We start from the raw sequence: 18,435 nt of genomic DNA, 5'->3' as shown, positions 1-18,435 counted from the left end.
TTGGTAAGGCGGGTCTGCTACCGATTGTACATCTACCCTGTTAATTTCAAGTATTTCACTTTAGTTTAAGTGGCTACTGTAAACATTGGTCCATAGGCCACGCCCACTTGAACAAATCAGTACCCCACTGTAAGGACCACCTCAGGAGTGGGCCTAGATGGTATCGATCAAATTTTGTAAAATTCGGATGAGCGGTTCATGAGATATAAACTTGTTGTATTTATAGCGCCCCCTAGTGGCCAATGTTCGTGAAATTTCTTTCGCAGCGTCAGAGGGTCATGGCATGGGATCTTCTCAAGTTTGGCTTTGATAGAATTTATTTTGGCCGAGATATGACAAAGTCAGTTTCTTCAGAGTTGGCAACAAAAATTTGGTTGGCCGTAAAATGCGCAATTTTTATTCTATAAAAAATCTTTATATAACTTTTTGTCAAGCCAGTCTGGAGATGCTGTGTGCCAAGTTTTGTGCAGATCCATTGCACGGTCTAGGAGGAGTTCGAAAAAGTTGGTTTTTGATAAATCGTGATTATTCACGCATAAAAGTCTAGGCGGAAATGGGCGTGGCCTACATCAGGAGATTTATTTGGATTCAGGGAACACGTGGATGTACGTTTTTTTAATATCCGATGTACGGTTTGGGAGTTATAGGGCCAAACGCGTTTTTTCTGGTATAGCGCCACCTAGTGTCGGAAGTGGGACAATTTTTTGCGCCTGAGGTCTCTGCGGAGTTTTGGACCAGTCCTGAAAATTGCGCGTCGCCACCATGTTCGGTTTAGGCTGCAGTACCACTTTTATGCGGAGAAGAATAATAATGGAGAAGAAAAATCCTCACGAAAACAATAGGGTTCCACAGCCCTGCTGTGTGAACCGCGTATCGCTTGCGATTACTGCGGTGCACGCATCCTCGGGCTTGGACCCCTAAAAACAGCAGTCTAAAATAATTTAACAAACAAAGAAAAGCCGTTAGCTAATATAAGCTGGGTGGAAACCAATGTGTATACCTTTACTTATTAGACAGCACCGGGGGTTCATAAACTTAAGTGAAGTTTAGTTAAACCCTGTTCCTGTTTAGAGTATGTTTTAGAATGTCCCAATTACTATTCCTCCTCCCCAAGGCCTCACTGTCTACCCAATATCTAAATCCCAATACAGCTTGATGCCCAAGTTCAACGCAAACCTAATAACTGGGAATGTTTTGAATTTCATGTTATGGATCATTAATATCATAAATATCCCTCATACAAATTGTGTAATTTATTCATTACATTATCTATTTATAATGCTCATTCTTTTTAAACATTCAAAAATGGGTGCGTGTATTTTGCGGGGGGGTTTAGGGGTCCTCCATCAAGAAAATGTTAAATAAAAGCAATATTTGCAATTTCACATCATGTCGGACCGTTGTTATTATCATGTCTGTGTCTAAAACGTTGCAACGCAGCAAAAGCTAGCGCCGGAAATAAATAAAAAAACGCTCAAAAAGCTTAAAGACAAAACCTGCTGGAGAAGTCTACTGGGGACCAACTACAGTCATTAGATCTGAGAAAAGTCTTTTAGTTAAATTAATTCAGCTAAGATGCTGCTCAAAACCTTATAATGGCAGAGAAAACCCTGTTTATATTTAAATTAGTATTCTAACTAATTGTTTGTGCAGTGTGGACTGGCTTTAATGCACAATGTAATGTGTTGGAGCCAGAGACTGTGGATGTGAAAACGCATTCGGTTCAGCGCAGTAATACAAATGCAGAACTAGATGGATGGATGGATGGATGGATGGATGGATAGATACTTTATTCATCCCCAAGGAAATTTTAGGCATCCAGTAGCAAGACAACCATAACACAACAAACACATATACACACATATATCACAAATACCTAAAAATTAAAATTAAAAATCACTCCCAGAAATGCAATGACCATGATAAGGTGAGATACTATGGTAGACTGTGTGTAATGATGATAGAGCAAAAGTGGAAAGTGCAGGGATTGAACAGTACAGTAGATCATGATAAAATTTTGAATAATTCTATAAAATATAAACAAAATAAGGAGTATCTTTAACCTGCATTCTATCTGAATCCCAGCAGGGGGAGACTCCTTAAACCTGCATTATTTGATCTCCAGCAGGGGGCGACACATGCCATTGCAAAGTGACCCCCTTCTCACTTGATTTACTAGCTCAGTTAATATTTTCATAATGAGTTCATGGTCTGAATTGCTAGTTTTAAGTCTTCTACAACACAGAATTATGGTCATTAAAGCTGCTGTCATTATTGCTGTCTTTGTCGTGTAAATTGTTGTGTGGTTTTGTGTATATTCTCATGTGATGTCTTTCTGCTGCATACAAATTGCCCTTTTGGGACAAGGAATAAACTGAACTGAACTGGGAGTTAGAAAAGTTTCCAGTTCAACCTCTAGATGGTGGTCCGATCTGATTGGTGGACCTTTCAGAATTGTTACGAGCGGCGCTAAACGCCAGACAGAGCAAAGGTGCCTCTGCAAAATAGCCTCGGGAAGAAACATGTCTCAGGTGGAACATGTGTACGTTCAAAAGTAGTTTTAGTTGTGCAACAAAAAACTTTGATTGGACAGATAGTCTAGCTAGCTGTCTGGATTCACCCAGCAGAGACCTGAGGACCAGGTAACATTTGTCCTCAGATTGGACAGATAGTCTAGCTAGGGGTCTGGATTTACCCTGCAGAAATCTTAGGACCAGGTAACCGTAGTCCTCAGATTGGACAGATAGTCTAGCTAGCGGTCTGGATTTACCCTGTAGAAATCTGAGGACCAGGTAACCGTAGTCCTCAGAAATCCACCGGAGGTTAGAACGCCAAAACAAAGGAAGAGGAAAGGGATGGATATTCGGCCAAAAATGAGAGACATCGGGCGGAATTTCCCGAGGCACCGGAGCAAACCTGGAAATGAGTAGAGTATGCACAGTAATGATCGGTGAGATGGACAAACGGTATCAGAGTCCATTCTCTACACCAACCTGACCAACTGCATGTCAATTACAGGTGTCAAAAATGACATTTTTTTAATGGCATCAAATTACATAAAAACCCAACTCAGTAGATCAAACTTCAAGTCAATCCAACTCAATTTTCTTTTCTTCATAGTATCTAATCATAACAGGAGTTATCTCAGGACACTTTTCAGATAGATTGGGTCTAGAAAACATTATAATTGACAAAGACCCAACACAATTCCAGTAATTCTGTCAGCATCTTTGGGAGAAAAAAATTGCAGTGTACTTTAACTTTTTAGATTGGCCCTTGTCCCATTCTCTAACATGGAGGGTGATGGGTTTATAACTTATACTGCAGCCTAGGGCTGGGCGATATTAGATATCACGATATTCTTGACAACCTACCTTGAAATTGATATTGCAGCACTATACTAGGGTTGACAATTGGTGCTTTAACAAAATATCACATTATACTCGCACTTAAATTTTAGACAAGTAATCATCAGTAATGTGCTAGACCAGTCTGGTAAGTTCAGAAAAGTACATCAGTTTACTGTAATGTAGCCTTTAAAACCAGGAAAAGACAACACTAGTGTCATATCACGATTTTACAATCTCCAAAATCTAAGACGATATCTAGTCTCATATCACCATATCAATATACTATTGACATATTGCCCAGCCCTAATGCAGCTTGGGTAATCCAGATGTTTTGGCTTCACTTAACCCAGTACTTTGCAAATGCTACAATCCTTGAGATATGAATTCATTTCTGATCTGACATTCAGTGTATTTTTTTCTGTAATTGCCTCTCTCCGTAGGGCGGAACGAACAACAGACTGATGATTTAGCTATCTTTAGGGACACCATCAGTTTTCTCCTTATTGTTCTTGTCCCTGTCTTCTTCCACATCTTGATTTGCACACTGATTAGTGTTCAGATTTGTTTTTTGTGCTCGCTCAGTAGTTCTGCCCAAAATGAATGTAAAAGGTGCAGCGAGAGAATTATTAGCAGCTCTCGGTGCGGACAGTGTGAGTCTCCTGTTGAAATTCATGTCTTCACCCAGACTGCTGAAACGTGAAGCAGCAGAGTGTCTCAGTTTGAGTTTGTTTCAGCGTCAGTTTACGTCCGAAAACAAAGACCTGTTTTTAATAAGAATATTTTTTGTGGCTTTTTGGGCGTTTTTATTATATTACAGCTGAAGACAGGAAAGGGGCAAAGAGAAGGGCCATGGGTCGACTCAAACCCGGGCCGCTGCAGTAAGGACTGAGCCTTAGTACTTTTGAATGGACTCCCTGCAGCCAATCTGAATTGAGCATTAACCCTGACCATGGTTTAACATGTTGGGCAGCCAATTTAGGCAGTCCACTGCACGCACTGGTGCAACCCTGTCTTTAAAAAAAATGTCATTCCTATAAAACATACCAAAATCACACCAAATCCATCAGCAAGTCAGTTTTGGTTTGATTAAAATTGATCAAACCAAAACTGATGACGATTGCCTCCCACCAAACCTGCAGCACAGAGGATGTTTCTCTATTTCTTTCGGATTTCTCTTTCATTTAATTTCTTAATCCTACTGTTGTCCTCGGGTCAAATTTGACCCCTTTAAAAAAGAAAGTCTGCATCTGAAATATGGGTTTCTTTTGTACCAATCGGATTGGATTCCATCCAACGCTGTTTGAAAATACAATTGATCACTTTCATCCCAATGATCTCAACTATTAGTCAAAATAATTCTTTATTTCTGCATTTTTAACTCCAATATTAGGTCTAAATCTATATGAATGAGGGTTTTTGACCATGAATTCCAAAAAGTAGTGTAAGACTATTGGTAGTAAGGTGGTGTTTAGTGAAAACTAAAAAATAAGTATGAAAAAGGGAGTAAAATGTCCGTAACACAAGGCTTGAAAACTTGCTAGCAGCAATGTAACCCCTTCACTCTTGTATGATTGAGGCTTTACAACAGGGTAACTATTTCCAGACATCATGTCCACAGAGTGAATATTAACTTGTGTGTTGTGGGTGTGTGTGTGTGTGTTCGTGTGTGGGGGTGTGTGTGATGAGTGGTATGTCTCAATGGCTGCACTTAATGACAGATAACTGCTGTTTAAGTGCCGATTTAAAGAGGCGGCTAACGGGGTTTCTGTTCACATAAGGAGAGCAAAACTGAGACTGTGTGTGTGTGTGGATGTCCTTCACTGGGTTCTATCAATTTACACACACACACACACACACACACACACACACACGCACACACACGCAGGCACAGCAGATGTTCATTGAAATGAACGATGGAGCTGATTTCCATTTGAATGTTGAGTGGAAGTTATTATGGTGCAGCTATAGAGTGACAGCATCATTGATATTGTGTGTGTGTGTGTGTTTGTGTGTGTGTGTGAGAGAGAGAGAGAGAGAGCGCAAAGAGAGAGGAAGATGAACCGAGATCCCAACAGCACATTATTTCCTTATTGTTTTTAAATGGTCTTCATCAGCTTGCATTAACTCTTTTATAGAAAACAAAACAAAACACAATGCCGCTTATAAATGATAATCCAGGTGAGTTTGTGTATCCAGCCAATGTGGAGTCAGACTTGTTGTGTCTTGCGGAGGTCATCTGGTTATGGATGTGTCTCATTACCGTATGAATGGCTGCCCTCAGCTGTTCCAGGCTCCAGCAGGAAGTAGGATCGCATTAAGGGGGAGGCGGAGGCGGCGGTGTCCTGCCTGTCGTCGCCGGTATCACAAAGAGCTGCCTGAAAACACGCTTTTGTTAACACGTCTACTGAGGTGATCGGTGTTAAACTAGCAGCACTGCAGGCAAAAAAACCAAAATCCAAACAACCAATGGACGCTCAGGGGATTCCAACAAAGGCTGCTGGGTAATAGGTTGCAGAGCAGTCGTGTTCCATAGTAACGAGGGAGATGTTGGAGAGAAAGAGACCGCTTTTCCTCTTTACCTTTCTCGTAACTTTTTGTTATTGTCCTTTTTTTTACGCATGTAACTTTGTTATTGCCATTATCGCCGTTATTTGACAGGAATGAGAACAGGTGCTTCATTGATTGAGATCTGCTCTCCTTTAGAGGCTCAGACTAATTCCTGAGACCTATGCTACTAAGCACGATTTGGGGTTTGACGAGGTACAGTGGTGCTCATAAGTTTACATGCCCATGCTTAAGTTGACTAAAAAGAGCAGTTAAAAAAATTATATTTTGGAAATTGATCTTAATGCCTTAATAAAAATAAGGTAAAATCCAACCTTAAAGAAGAACAGTTTTCTTGTTAATAAGTAATGTATTGTAAAAAAAAAAATGTTCTTCCTTAAAATACAGGAGGCATAAGTATACACCCCCCTATGTTAAAATACAGGGGGCATAAGTATACACCCCCCTATGTTAAAATACAGGGGGCATAAGTATACACCCCCCTATGTTAAAATACAGGGAGCATAAGTACACCCCCCCCATGTTAAAATACAGGGGGCGCAGAGTACACCCCCCCCCCCCATGTTAAAATACAGGGAGCATTAGTACACACCCCCCATGTTAAAATACAGGGGGTATAAGCATACATCCCCCTATGTGAAAATATAGGGGGCATAAGTATACATACCCCTATGTTAAAATACAGGGGGCATGAGTACACACCCCCCATGTTAAAATACAGGGGCATAAGTATACATACCTGTATGTTAAATTCCCATAGAGGCAGTCAGGTTTTAATATTAAAGGGTGGTTATTCCATGGATCAGGTTACTATGCATCCTGATAAAGGTCCCTTGGCCTTTGGAATTAAAATAGATTAAATTGTTCTTGAAGTTACTTAGTTCCATAAACAAAACCCTGTAAAAACGGGGTGAGGGGGGATCTTTCCAATGTAGTGAATACAGGGGTCAGGCACCATTGCTACTGAAACGGTCTCTGAACCGCCGTCGATCGCCTGATCCACCTCCATCTTGTTGATCCACCTGATCTGGATGCTAATGGGTCCCTGTAGTGGTTCTCCTACAGAAAGACTTGGCATCTGTTAGGTAGCCTATAGATGCTGATTGTTCCATGTAGTAGTTCTCTTACAGAAAGACTTGGTGCCTAGTAGGCAGCCTATAGATGCTGATTGGTCCCTGTAGTAGTTCTCCTACAGAAAGACTTGGCGCCTGGTAGGGAGCCTATAGATGCTGATCAGTCCCTGTAGTGGTTCTCCTACAGAAAGACTTGGCGCCTGGTAGGCAGCCTATAGATGCAGATTGGTCCCTGTAGAGGTTCTGCTACAGAAAGACTTGGCATCTCCAGATCTCTGGAGTTGCAGACTGTGTTGTCTCAGCGGCTCTGTGCAGCCGCTCCGAGTTTAAAGGGAATCGTTAGCTCTTAATTAGAGTATTACTGCAGGGATAAAGTTACACCTCCAGATAACGATGCATCGATGGAAGACTGGCACGCACGCCTCGCCCCCTCTGCTAACTTTCTACCTCTCCTCTCTCTCTCCCCCTCTGTTCATCTATCTCCTGTCCTACATTCTCCCTCTCAGACGCCTTGTCCCCTCTCCTTTTCCCCACTGGCCTTCTTCTTTTTTCTTTCTTTCTGTTATCTTCTTGTGTCGCTCCCTGTTTCCCTTCTCTCCATTTTCTCTCTTCTTTCTTCTCATCTTCTCCACTTTTGCCTTTTTTTGTCATCCTCTCTGTAGCTCTGTCTCTTCCTTCTCTCGTATTCCATTTCTTTTAACTTTTCAACGCGTCCGTCTGCTCTCTTTCTCCACCCTTTTGTGTCTTGTACTCGCTTTTTCATTCCCTCAATCACGTCTTCCCGTCTTTCTTGTACTCACTTTTTCATTCCCTCAACCACGTCTTCCCGTCTTTCTTGTACCTGAGTGCCTTTTTCCTTTCTTTCTCCTAATTTTGCTCCTCGTTTTTGCTCTCTCCTTTTTTTTTTTTCTTTCCTTCTTTGGTCTTTCTTAACTTTTACCTTCCTTGCATTTTTTGTCTTTTTTACTTTCTCTTCCTTCCTTTGCTCTATTTTCTTTGTATATACTTTTCTTCCTTTCTTTAATTCCATCGTCTTGTCATCCTATCTTGGATTATTCTTTCTCATTATGTTAAGATGGGTATAATATTCTGGTGTCCACATACTTTTGGCCATGTAACATATGCTATGGGTGCTAATATAAAAAAATGCTCAGTGTGAGTAAAAAGGGTGTGTGTGTGTGTGTGTGTGTGTGTGTGTGTGTGTGTGTGTGTGTGTGTGTGCGTGTGTGCACATATAGCTGCAAAAAGTAAAACACTGTAGCTCGTATGTATTTTTATTATTATTTTCAATGGAACAGAATGCGTTGTGGACTAGCCAGATGGATCTGTGGAGAGACTGTAGGTCTGCCAATGCAGGACTAACCTGTGCGTGACGGCTACCTTGCTGAAACGCTGCACCGCTGCATTTCTGCATTAGAGCCGTCAGTCTTCCTCTATAGTACCAAATTGATAATTGAATTTCATTTATTTTTTTAAATTCGAATGTTATTTGAATATGTAATGGTCAAATGCAGCCTGTTATAAACATGTACTACACAACGCAGCCTTATACTATACCCACTATAATTGGCGTGCTGCATGAGCGTGTTAATGAAGATGTAATGCTTGCAATTCATGGAAACGTGTATGAGTGGAGAAAACTGCTTCGCTTCAGCGGAGAAAACGTCCCGACTGGTGTCTTTAAAGAGAAGTCTAAGAATAATTTTTGTGATTTATAAGCGACCTGTTTCTTGCAGATTTTCACATTACTGAGAATACAGCTGTTCGAAGGTCTTATAGAAGTGGAGGCTAACTCTGACAGCTGTAGGGCAGCTAACATTAACTGTAGCTGTCTCCATGAAGCTGCCAGCTAAGCTCCTGTAACTCGGGACGCAGTTAGAAAACCACAACGAGTTAACTATCGATAAAACTTTGGCTCACTTGATGTCGATTTTAATGTCATTTTAAACTATTTCCAATCCTTCCGAGCTCACAATGCTCACAAGTGTTTTTTATACTCCTGTAACTTGAGAACAGCGTGATTAGGTAAGGTTAGCCAACCTATAAACGAATCACATTCGAATAGTAATTTCAACATTTGAAGTAGTAGTATTGACATATTATCTAATGGAATCTATTCCAACATAACTATTCCACATTGAGTTATCCTCTGATAACGGTCTTAACAGTAGACTTAATTTTTATTTATAGCCATGTGTTAAAAGAAGGGAGTTGAGGTTCCACAGAAATTCTGGACGGCTTTTAATCCCCAAAAAAGTAAACAGGATTTGTAAAGTTGTCTGCGACATTCTCTGGGATAAAATGGCGAACTGCTAGCTTGTCAGAGAAGATGCTGGCGTGTTGTGTGAGTCTCAGGGTCTCAGACATGTTTCTGAGCAGACTCCCGGACATTAAAAGCAGCACGACAACACAGAAACACCACAAGACAGGACGGAAAACCAGACTGTCGAAATCAAACAGGAAACAAAGCAAAATACAAAACAGAAAAACAGACTACCACAATAAGACAAATGCATGCACGGATATGAGTCAGCAGTATGAGCTGCTGGTATGATAACAGCAAAAATACCACAGTTTCACAGTATTGCAATTACAGCTTTAAAATGTGTTATTTTCAAATGTCCGGGTGAAAACGTACAACCCTCCCCCACTGAACTTAATGTAAACACACTACAAACTGGCAGGGAGAGGGATTTCTGAACTGTACTTTCTGTTCTTGACGACTCATACCTCATGAACCGCTTGAAACCGCTTGAAAATTCGGTTTACCTTTAAACCGCTAACCAGCCCATGTCTACATAAAACCACCCCTGTATACATTGGGCAGCATGGTGGCCCAATGGTAAACACTTGGATCTGGTGGAATCTAGGTCATTCGGGCCTTTATGTGTGGAGTTTTTTAAGTTCTTTCGTCGGGTGCTCCAGTATCCCCCACCGTTTAAAAAAATGTACTAGGTTCTCTGTTCAGTGCCCTTGGGCAAGGCATATCTGGAGTTGGTCCCAAGGCACGGTAAATGGCTGCCCACCGCTCCCTTGAGGGTTGCATTAAATGCTGAGACAGAATTTTGCTACATGTATGTGTATGTACCTTTTTACACCTGAGTCCTGTTTGGAACCAATTGAATATGATATGATTCTTCATTCGGGAGCAATCCTTTTCAATTTTCCTCTGTTGTTCATTTGTTGCCGTTGTTGTTTGTTTCTGCAGTGCCTCCTCAGTTCCTCAACTACCCGACCAACACGTACGCCTACGAGTCCACGGACATCGAGCTGGAGTGTGCAGTGACAGGAAACCCGCCGCCGACTGTGCGCTGGATGAAGAACGGCGAGGAAGTCATCCCCAGTGACTACTTCCAGATAGTGGTGAGTCACGCTGAAATGAATAAATACCAGACAGGAACAGTATTTTGGTAGGGATGTTCAGATTACAGTATTGGATTGGAGCCAATTTTGGCAACTGGGGATCGGCATTTACCCGGTTTACCTTCGATCATGTACATCATCTTAGTAGTGATTGCCGCCTTTACTCACGCACGCCCTGCGCCACAAACCCACCGCCAGACGGCCTGGATGTCAGCACTTTTCAGAGCAACCTGGTCACCAGTGTTTGTACAGAGAGTGTCTTGTTGCTTGCAGCCCTTGGCATCAAGTAAAGTCCGTCGTTCTTAGTCGCCCGTTTTTTTACAGAAGCGGATTATTCTACTTCTCCAAACTACTTTCGGGATCCACCAGAAAACCCCTGGAGCCAACATCGGCTACATTGCAACATGTTTAACGTTAACTTACAGGTGTGTTAACATGCAGCTGCTGTGCAAATAGGAAACGAGATGAAGGGGGACGTAATAAATTCAACATGGATATTCCCAAAGAAGCCATTCACCGTGTCTCACTTGACCATCAACAGAAATGTTCAGTTTAATGTGAATTAGAGCAGCTACAATGATTAAGTTAATGTCAATTCCTGCAGTGAATAACCCTTGTGTTGTCTTCCCGTTAAATTTGATAATCAACACTCAATGTTGTTTACTTTTTCTCCCTTTTTTTCATCACTTTTGATGCTTTTTTTCAATGTTTGTCACTTAAATTTTTATTTTAACACTATTTACTAACTTATTAACTTTAGTTATGCATTCATTTTTTGAAATTTATGGTCAATAAACCTCATTTATAGGAAATTCTACCTATTGTTTGAGTTAGAAAAGCAGAAATTAGGAATTATTTAGACTAAAATTAAAGGAATGGATGTTGTCGGATAATGGAATATGTCAACTTCTAATCAATACTTCAATCTCCAAACCACTTCATTGTTTTTCAAACGTGATAAAATTGAATAAGACACTCCAAAATAATTGAAAGTAGAGATTTGTACTTGATATTTGATTTGTAAGAGCGTTTAAAAGAGTAAAAAAAGAGTATTGATATTGGCAAATGGGTCAATTTGACCCGAGGTCAGCACAAGGGTAAAATCAGCAGCTGGGTCATTTGTCCACCACTTCAGCATCCCATAATATATACGGCTACTACCACAGCCCGTACGTGGTGTTAAGTAATAGACCAAGGGTTGCATTAAACAGCTAGCTACAGAGTTTACATTGCTATGGACGCGGGATTCCAACCATAGAGACGGAACGGACTGTTTTCCTTAGCAGAAGCAATACAATTGTATTTATATCAAGAAGCTCCCATTTCCATCAATATTTTTTGTCAAATTATTGATTTATTTGGTAAGTAGCCAGAGATTATGTAGAGCGAGGCGGTTGATTATAGCGAATGCAACCCCTTCAGTGATTCAAGACCTGATCACCCTGTTGGGGTTGTGTTCTCTATAGCAACCACCTCGCTCTACATTATCCCTTACATAACTGGCGACGCTGTTAGGAAACACGAATGATGACATAAGCGTTTGTGCTCGATTTTAAAGTCATCTCAAGACTGTTTCTCACCCTTCTTCTGATTCCATCCTCGGCCTGTCACGCCCCCCTGTACTGACGTTACTCGGTACGGAACGTTAGCTCCGTTATCTAAAGACCTCACAACGCCTTGTGTTTCCCACTCCCGCTTCCTTTTTGTTCATCCAACGTCACATGACAAAAGTACTTCATTTTCACATGCGGTTAGGCCAAGGTGAAAACAAGGAAAGGAGCTAAGCCAACATATTTATTAAAAAACAGTCCCAATCGATAGTAATTTAAGCATTCCCATGGTTTGGATTTCTTTTTTTTACTATTCAAATCCAGGCCTAGGGGTTATACTTTTTGTGGTGAACTTTTCCTTGTGTGTTTAATCATCTAAGATGGACTATGTTGTGTGTTTTTAAAGCTTTTAATGAAACGTTGTACGGGTCTGTTCATCAGGACGGCAGTAACCTGCAGATTTTGGGTTTGGTGAAGTCAGACGAAGGATTTTATCAGTGCGTCGCCGTAAACTCAGCCGGCAGCTCACAGGCCATGGCTCAGCTGCTGCTCCGGGAGCCAGGTAGGAACACACACACACACACACACACACACAAACACACCATCACATTTCTTGTACAGCTGAAACGTGTGGTGTCCGTCTCGCTTCTCATTGAGAAAAACAACCTGCTACCATCAACCGGTTTGTCTTCATTTCGGTCATGACAACAATTCCTTTGGACCTCGCTGTATTTCTTGTACATCACATCTGCTTATCTTAATTTGTAACTTTCTGTGTTCATTTTAAACTTTTTTTTTCAATCTTCAATCTTTTTCTTGCTTTTTGTGGCTGCAGTTAAAACCATTTGTTGGGTTAGTGCGACGTCTAAGTTCAGTTTAATTCTGTGTAATGAAGAGCAGATTTGAAGTTCACACATTGTATTGTCCCACAGCGTGACATCCCCTTCTGACAGTCTTTTGATCACCATATAGAAACATTTGGCGGTTGCTGCTAACCCAACATGCATCTATAATTATGTGCCAGTGATAAATTACCTGTTATGTGTAAGTTAAATTCCTTGTTCTGACAGCATAGGCAGCGATAATAATAAAGTGCAGTTTAATGACAGCAGAGATACAAACAAAGCTCATGTTGAGCTACACTTCAGAAGCATAAACAGCAGTTTTTCATAATTAGATACTGTACAGTAGTTTTGAGCGGGCTTTGGTTTTTGAGTTTAATGAGTAAATTGACACGTACGTGAGCACTCAGACATTGCTGAGAAGAATCTGGCTGCAAGACAAATACTTAACCGCCAGTGACGAATGGCCCAGCAGCTGTCAATATGGAAAACATATCAATACATCTTATAAAACTAATTCATGAATTTAAGTTGCATTATATAACTTAATGAATGAACTAAAAAAAAAAGAAGCTTGAGGCCCAGTAGGCTCTGTTTTAAAGGTGTGATATGTTTACTGACAGCTAGCGTTTCAACGAGCTACTGCAGTACAAATTCAAAGTACTGTGGAGGATTCTCTCCCCCGACCCATTCCTTCCCACACTCGAAGTTCACGGAGGTTGCGAGACTGAGACCGCTTCATCCGCAACAATGTTGCCAGACGCTTGTCTCACACAGCCAGACGTTACTCCACAGCACAGCGCAGTAGGTAATCTTAGATGCTGGCTATGTTGACAGTCACAGAAGCCCGTGCTGACGCGGAGCTCTGTACCCGACTGACAGACACACTTTTTTAGCATAGACTAATCCTAACCCTGACCCGCCGAATATGCCCACCTAAGTCTTCCACAAAGCAAGGGAAAACATACATGTTGCGGAAAAATCTTGAATTCAAGTTAAAGGAAGTCATAAATATGGCATTAATAATCTCAAATACAACAACTAAAAGTGAGAGATACAAAAACAGTTTCTGAGCTCGAAGTGACAAAGGAGGGCATGAAGACATGAGTAGTGTTTTTGTCGAGTTCTAATGTCGAGCGGTGATTTTCCGAGGAGGAGGGGCTCCTCGCTGATCTTCACTCTATGTTTCAGTCACGGCTGAGAGGACAGCAGGAGTCGTCTGGTTTTTGGCAGAGTCATTGTTTGTTGTGTTGTTGTGGTGGTGTCGGGGCTCCAATTCAGTTAGTGGTGTGGGTCTGACAGCAGTTACTACCATCTGATACACACACACTCACACACACACACACACACACACACACACACACACACACACACACACACATACACACACACACACACACACACACACACACACACACACACACATAGATATAAAGACGTGAATAGATCAGCCAGTCTGTAGAACATCTGAGTCAGCGCGATGGAATCACTCTGCATCTAAATAGACCAGCAGCTGTGTGTGTGTGTGTGTGTGTGTGTGTGTGTGTGTGTGTGTGTGTGAGTGAGAGAGTACAGTACAGTAATATTCACACTTTACATTATTGTGGCTGTGATCCTGGCGTCTGTTTGATCATGTTTATATGAAACCGGGAGCATCCATCTTCAGTAACAGCCATAGCCAATAATTGAATTGCCTGGTGCTGCTGTTTGCTGTTCGTGCAAAATCCCCACTTCCTCAATCTGTTTCACATTAAAAGCCTCCCAGCACCTTTCTGCAATGCTTTTATTCTGACACATCGGCACACATCAGTGTTTTAGGGAATGCGTCATGACAGACAAAAGGAAGTCAATCACAATGAATGAATGATCCAGAACATTAACTGATGGACTATACGATCTAGCTTATTTAAATAAATGACCAACTCAATAATTAACTAAATGTCTGTATGTGTGTGTGTGTGTGTGTGTGTGTGTGTGTGTGTGTTTGTGTGTGTGTGACTGACTGACTGACCAACAAACCGCCAACTAGTTAGCCAACTAACTAACTAACTGGTGTTATCTTCACGTCTTCATCCAACCTAGCATCATTTCATTTTCTTTCTTTCTTTCTTTCTTTCTTTCTTTCTTTCTTTCTTTCTTTCTTTCTTTCTTTCTTTCTTTCTTTCTTTCTTTTTCTCTTTCTTTCTTCTCTTCTCTTTCTTCTCTTTCTTTGTTTCTGCTTTAATAATTGTTCAGTGTGTTGCTTCTCCCCTGAGCACACGGCACAGATGGCAATACACACAGACGCGCTCTCACTCTCACACACACACACACACACACACACACACACACACACACACACACACACAAAGAGGGTCAGATGGTTGGTGTTATCGCTTGGATACTATCGCCACGGGAACCGAGCATCCCAGCAGGCTCACAGCGGCCAATCAGACATTCCCACGAGAAATCACAGCGTGTGTGTGTGTGTGTGTGTGTGTGTGTGTGTGCGTGCGTGCGTGGGTGTGTTTGATTGTCAGCATACCACCTTGTTACCCTTGGCGATGGGGCTCTTCATTTTTGGAGTGATTCTCGACACACACACACGCACACACAAACCCACATACACAGCACACACACACACACACACACACACAATTTATATTATGGTTTTGTTCTCTAACTTATGTACTTATGTACAAAATGTACACTTATGTGACAGAAAAGTGTAAGTGGGTGCTTTGATCAGCCCTAACCATAAGCTTATCAAAGAAGAGAGTTTTAAGCTTACTCTCAAATGGGACTGTTTCTGCCTCTTGACCTCAAACCAGGGGCTGGCTCCACAGGAGAGGAGCCTGATAGCTGAAGGCTCTGTCTCTCATTCTACTCTGGCAGGCTATTGGGAACCACAAGTAACTCTGCAGTCTGGGAGCGCAGTTAGGAAATGAGCCAGTATGAACTTAGGGCAAAAATGGGATATGGGGGGAAAAGGGATATACACACCTTTTTAATTTTTAAATAACACCAACCATCTGACCCTCTTTGTGTGGGTGTGTGTGTGTGGGTGTGTGTGTGTGTAGGTGTGTGTGTGTGTGTGTATCTTTTAAGGTCTGAATTGTGTGTATGGCGTTATGACTGCTTGAAGGTCAGGAAACACACATTCTGTGTGTATTTGAAAGTGCAAAGGTGAAGCTCTCCATCTCTCCTTCTATTGTGCTTGTTTTACTGAGTTGAGTGCACAGACATGAATGAATGAAGAAATGGACAATGTGACACCGTTGTTTTCAACGGACACCATAGAAGTCTATTAGAAACACTTTTCCGGTGATGCTGAGCGTTACTGCGCAGCCTCCAACTGAGTTTGACGACGTAGATGTGACGCGGGCAACCTGTCTGAAAGTTGTAAGTCTTCTGAAAGCTGTGCAAGAGAAATCTCAATCATTCCCAATCAGCAGAGACGGAGAGGTAGGTACATGTTAGGAGATAACATAGAAACAGGCGAATTACTGCTAACTAACATGCTAGTTAACATTAGTAATTAAAGTGGAAGTCTGTCTGCCACCTTAGCCTGTACTATACAGTGATTCCTTCACTGTTGCGTAGTTATGACGCAATTGTTAGCCTGTCTTTACAAAAACAACTGCTACGGAGCCATAACGTGAAATACGAGGTAATGGAGTGCCAAAATGAATGGCAGTCAATGGGATGCTAACGGCGGGTGATGGTACCTTCAAAATGGCGCCATGGGGAGCTATGCTTAGTGGAGGCTGGCTTACCCCCTTGGTTGAGTGTAGCGAATGTGTTTTTTTTTTATGGGAGGAACAGCAGGATTATGGTTGATCTTTAAAGAGCAAGAAAGCATTTCAACGCATTTAAAATTGTTTAAAAATGTAAGATATTATACTTGGTGAGTATTCAACAGCAGTGACGTTGACGTGTTTTCCCCCCATGACAACAACACGACTGTTGGCGCATCTACATGTAACATTGTAACAATTGTGAGGTCAAATGTTAGGGTATTTTGTAGTATTTTAAAGCTAACAGTTGGATTCAGGGTAGCACCCCAACTAACTGTCCAACTTCCTTCCTTCCTTCCTTCCTTCCTTCCTTCTTTCCTTCTGACTTTTCTTCTTTTCTTCTTCCCTCCCTTCTTTCCTTTCTTTCTTTTTTTATGGTTTCCTGCTATTCGTCCTTTCTTGTTCATATCTTTGCTTACTCGCTCCCTTGGTTCATCTTCTTTTTTTTACTGCTTATGTCGTTGTTGTCTACTATGTCCAGGACCTTAATAGTTCCTTTTCTAAGTTGGTTCTGTTTTTACTTAAATTATTGCTCTCCTTTGCTTTGTCGTTCTTCATTTGTATTTCCTGTATTTTTTCCCTTCCTTCCTTTCTTTCTGCCTCCCACTTTGAGTACCAAATTCAGAATATAGTTCAGACTTTTTTTCATAGTTTGGCTTGTTCTGCGACGTATAGCCCGTTGCAACTTATTTATCTTTTATAAAGACCTTAGTGGTCCCTAATACTGTATCTGAAGTCTCTTTTATATAGACCTTAGTGGTCTCTAATACTGTATCTGAAGTCTCTTTTATATAGACCTTAGTGGTTTCCTAATACTGTATCAGAAGTCTCTTTTATATAGACCTTAGTGGTCCCTAATACTGTATCTGAAGTCTCTTTTATATAGACCTTAGTGGTCCCCTAATACTGTATCTGAAGTTTCTTTTATAAAGACCTTAGTGGTTTCCTAATGCAGTATCTGAAGTCTCTTTTATATAGACCTTAGTGGTCCCCTAATACTGTACCTGGAGTCTCTTTCCCAGGTGGAGGCACGAGAGGTGTGGCACAGACTGCCACTTTGCTCATTTGAAAACCATGATGTCTCTCTCATGGGTGGGCCAAATTCTCTTGACAGGCAAAGGAAAGAAAGGGGAGGTAACCTTGCCCCTTATGACCTCATAAGGAGAAGATTCCAGATCGGCCAATCTGAGCTTTCATTTTCTCAAAGGCAGAGCAGGATACCCAGGGCTCGGTTTACACCTGTTACCATTTCTAAACACTGGGAGCCATAAGCAGATTGGGGGGACTGGGTTTCTCGGAGAGACGTTGCTTTTTTTGCTCTTCCTGCCCTTCTATTTTCTCTCCCTTCATTCCATTCTCTTATTTTTACTTGTAACTTTCTGTTTTTCCCTCTCTGACCTGTGTTTTCTTGCCTGGCTTCGCCCTCCTATGTACTACCGCTGAACGTTCATTTTCCATCATTTCTACGTCTGGGTTTGCGGTATATTCTTGACACCTCTTTACCGGTCCAATCAGTGAACAGAAGGAGGGAGCAAGAAGAATCTTTGCTGGGTTCTGTTGGTTGCCATGATGTGGTCCCCCTCCCCACGGGGTTGGGGAAAAGTTTGATTTTCCATCTCGCTCCATTAGTTGTAAGGGATGGCTAAGGCTAAAACTAGCGATGCTACGCTGACATCAAGACCAAACAAAAGCGATTGATAATGGCAGATCCAGAGTGCCTCTGGGCTATAGGGCTGCACAATCATGGCCAAAATGATAATCACGATTATTTTGATCAAAATTGAGATTGCAATTACGATTATTTGTGGATTTTAACCAAAACAAATTTTATAGTCACATAGGCTACTAATAACTGCTTTCACATCCATATTGTGCTACATTCCTTTTATGTTGAAGTTGTGTTTTGTGCATACATA

The 18,435-nt window shown here is 41.4% G+C and overlaps 1 protein-coding gene across 1 annotated transcript in view; it reads left to right on the top strand.

The window, feature by feature from the left end:
* dcc (DCC netrin 1 receptor) overlaps positions 1 to 18,435 on the top strand; it is a gene marked incomplete at its 5' end in the record, with an annotated part of 178,856 nt that overhangs the window by 26,828 nt on the left and 133,593 nt on the right. The window contains 2 exons of the mRNA XM_034897161.1: positions 10,197 to 10,351; positions 12,343 to 12,463. Coding sequence (XP_034753052.1) covers positions 10,197 to 10,351; positions 12,343 to 12,463 — 276 coding nt within the window. The remainder of the gene's footprint in view (positions 1 to 10,196; positions 10,352 to 12,342; positions 12,464 to 18,435) is intronic.

The sequence above is a fragment of the Etheostoma cragini genome, chromosome 16 (genome assembly GCF_013103735.1).
Source record: "Etheostoma cragini isolate CJK2018 chromosome 16, CSU_Ecrag_1.0, whole genome shotgun sequence".
In the NCBI taxonomy this organism is placed as follows: domain Eukaryota; kingdom Metazoa; phylum Chordata; class Actinopteri; order Perciformes; family Percidae; genus Etheostoma; species Etheostoma cragini.
Note: the sequence above shows the minus strand (reverse complement) of the source record. Positions and strands in the feature narration are given on the sequence as shown.